This window comes from Nestor notabilis, unplaced genomic scaffold (assembly GCF_000696875.1).
Source record: "Nestor notabilis isolate BGI_N333 unplaced genomic scaffold, ASM69687v1 scaffold17001, whole genome shotgun sequence".
NCBI lineage: Eukaryota > Metazoa > Chordata > Aves > Psittaciformes > Psittacidae > Nestor > Nestor notabilis.
Genome location: NW_009914406.1, coordinates 78,450 through 81,658, shown reverse-complemented (window position 1 = coordinate 81,658; position 3,209 = coordinate 78,450). Strand labels below are relative to the sequence as shown.

Sequence of the window (3,209 nt, the reverse complement as noted above, 5' to 3'; positions counted from 1 at the left end):
GGGTCTGGCCCCGCTGTGCGTGCCCGATAGCTCGGTGCTAAGGCCCGGGCCGCCCGCTGCTCCGACTTAAAAAGTGCTTCGGGGCTGTCCGTCCTTGTGTGCTCATCGCCGCCCAGAGAGACACGGAAAATCATCTAAATTGGGGGTGGGGAATAATTACTCTTAAAAAATTAGCCTTGCGTCGAGCATTGTGACTTGCAAGCACATTATATATTGCATCTCGTCTTGCTAGGCGGTAAACAGATGCATCACTCTTACCATTAAATGCTCCGTCACTGAACAATGTGATTTGGTTTTCAATTCAAAACCTGAGCATAGGCATTTCATTTTATTGGGGGTACTTGCGTATCGCGTTGGCAGAGGGGTTGTCTGCACGACAGCGAGGATGGTCCATTGGTGTGTAGTTGCCTAATCTAGTAATGCCAGAGGATGCTGATGGTTGATAATGACTTTCGTTCTTCCTCTGAAGTGGTATATTTGTATGAAATTTAGAACAGCAAACAAAACAGTGGAGTTTTCCAACTGCATTTCTTTTAATAATCATGTTACCAGTATGAACTTACTTGTATCAGGCAATATCTCAGCTACTATTTTGAAGAAACAATTTCTATTTCTTCCACTTGTATTGCAGTTATGTAATTTTGTGCACATTAAGCTGCAACTAAATTTACTTACTCCCAGTTTTAACCTTCTCTTGAAAATTAATTTTGGACTGTGAAGAGTAGAACTTCGCATCTCAGCTGTTTAAAGCTCGGTATTTAAAGTGAAAGTTCTGTAAGACACTGTACAACTTATTTTAGCTTCGTCATTTTATACTCTGAATCAGAGCTGCAGGATTGTGTGTTCATGCTGAAACCTGATAGCAGATTCAGACATGTCTGTGTAGTTCATCTAAGGTTACTTCAGGGTAGAAACAAAGTTCTCATATTTCAGTGCAAACTGTTTTTATGATGAGATGACTCTGTAGTGACAGCAGTGACTCAAGACTGGGAAAAAAGGAAGTTAGGGAAGCTTTGCATTTAGGTGGGTTATTATGGCCTACTTCTGACATTATTAAAATATTTTTTTCCTGAAGTACATAGTGTTGCAGTGGTAACTGTGTTTTGCCTGTTGCTCCCCAAAATCCTTGTGCATGAAAATAATTTAGGTAGTAGGTGAAGTAGAAGAATGCAATTGAACGGGCTCTGGCACTTAGACAGCCGTGGTGATGGTGAAGTATACTGTGGTATGCACGAAGTTTTATGGTTGCTGGTATGTTGTGCAGTCTAAAGATGACTTGCTGCTAAGCATAATTTGGTTCCAATTCATACTGAGGTCTAATAGTTCATTCTGGTCTTAGTGTGATACAGGTGTGCTGTTTGTTCAGCAAGTATACTTTGCTTGCAGGATAATCAATTCCATGGAAAATGGCTGTTAGAAAAGTAAATAAATAAATCTTAAAATTAGTGGATTATAGAGATATATTTCTGATCTTTGTCAGAACTTAACATCCTTTTAAACAAGATTTTCTGTGCTAAATGCTAATTTGTCACTTTTGTTATTCGAAAAGAGGAGGATTTGGGGTTTTGAGCTTTCTTTGGCAGGGGACAGTGGTAGTAGATAAGTTTTTAAGGGAAGATGTTTTCTATAGTAATGATGAACTTTTTCATACTGGAAGATCTTTTGGTACTGTATTCAGTAGCTTAATAACGTTTCTGTGGATGACTAGAACTTTGAAACTCTGACCATGCCATATAACGTTATCATTGTATAATCTAAACGCACCTGTTAACATGTTTTCACACAAAATTCTTCTAAACATGTGAAGATCGTGTAGTATTGAAGCAACTGCCCTGCAAGCAGAGTATACTGTCTACAATTTAGATCATTCTGGATACTGGTGCTACTGGATTGCTTTCTAATAGTTTCTGAAGCTGGGATCAAACTGAGTAGAACGCATAGCAATAGATTTTGTAGTAATTGAATGCCATCAGAGAAAAGATCTGGATGAACAGGGTAGCAAGAGGAGGCATGAGGACAAAGAGTTTTTGCTTTTTATTTACTGAAGTTAAATCCATAAATAATTGAGATTCTCCTTTAACTGAATGCAAACTGTGGTGTCACAGGTTACTAACAGAAAAAAAAAATTGCATGACAATATATTCTTAATTTGTATGCTACCATTTTCTGTCATCTTTAGAAGTAAATAAATCCTGTTAAGGAACTGCAGATGATCTTCATGTATCCAGAATGATCTAAATTGTAGACATACATACCCATGTATCTATTTTACAGGGTATTTTAATAACTGATATATTTCCTTCTACTTCATTGAAGTGAATAATCTTTCTAAAATGATTAAAAGAAAAGCTTCTATGTTTTTCTTAAGAATTGCATGTTGCAGTACTGGTGCAGTTTGGTTTTCATACATTGTTTATTACTTACTGGAACCCTTATCTAAAGAAATGGCTGTTACAGAGTACTAAAGTGTCCTTTTTCTGTTGTTCTGTTACATTGACACAATTTTCTACTTCACTAAATCAAAATATTACCTGTGATGACAGATGCAGTACACTTTGTCAGAAGTAAGTTGTCACTAATCACTGGAAAAGATCCTCATAGAAAGAAGCTTACATAAAGTATTGTTTGTAAACTTGAGCCAGGATATTTCTTCCTGTTCATCTGAAATTTTCTTTTCCCTTTTACTTAAGTGTATTCTCTACATCTCATTATACATTTCCCCTAGCCCCTTGCTTTAAGGAACTTGAGGAGGAAAGGAAATACATAGCAGTTACAAGTAGAAATAGGTGTGTCTGTGATCAAAAGTACTATGGCTGTTTTGAGGCTATTCACTGTCTTAAGATATTGCTGAACTATTTGTAGGGGGAGTGGGACTGGTCATAGATTGAAACGCTTTTCCATTTTGGTTTTTTTTTTTCCTTCTTTCTTTTACTCAAGAGTATGTAGTTTCTCAGTTTCATTTAGCATTTTTTTTCTTTTCTTCCCTCCCCACCCCCCCGCTCTCTCATTCTAGGCTTTCTGCTCTGAATTTCGTTCTTTTCAAAATGAATATTGCATTATTTCACAAAGGTTGGACCCTCCAGTAGAATTTGTCAAGATCTGTGCACATAAATCAACAGCTTATTTTTCTTGAAGACTTCTATGCAGCTCATAAAGTTTTAATCACAATGAATTCGGGCTTATGGAGTCAAGAAAAAGGAAGTTCATCT

General features: G+C 37.0%; 1 protein-coding gene across 1 annotated transcript in view; it reads left to right on the top strand.

Annotated features, from left to right (window-relative positions):
- Positions 1-3,181: 3,181 nt before the first annotated feature.
- The window catches only part of CYLD (cylindromatosis (turban tumor syndrome)), a 19,889-nt gene continuing 19,861 nt past the window's right edge, over positions 3,182-3,209 (top strand). Inside the window, exon 1 of the mRNA XM_010023648.1 lies at positions 3,182-3,209. This exon is cut by the window's right edge and continues 488 nt beyond it. Coding sequence (XP_010021950.1) covers positions 3,182-3,209 — 28 coding nt within the window.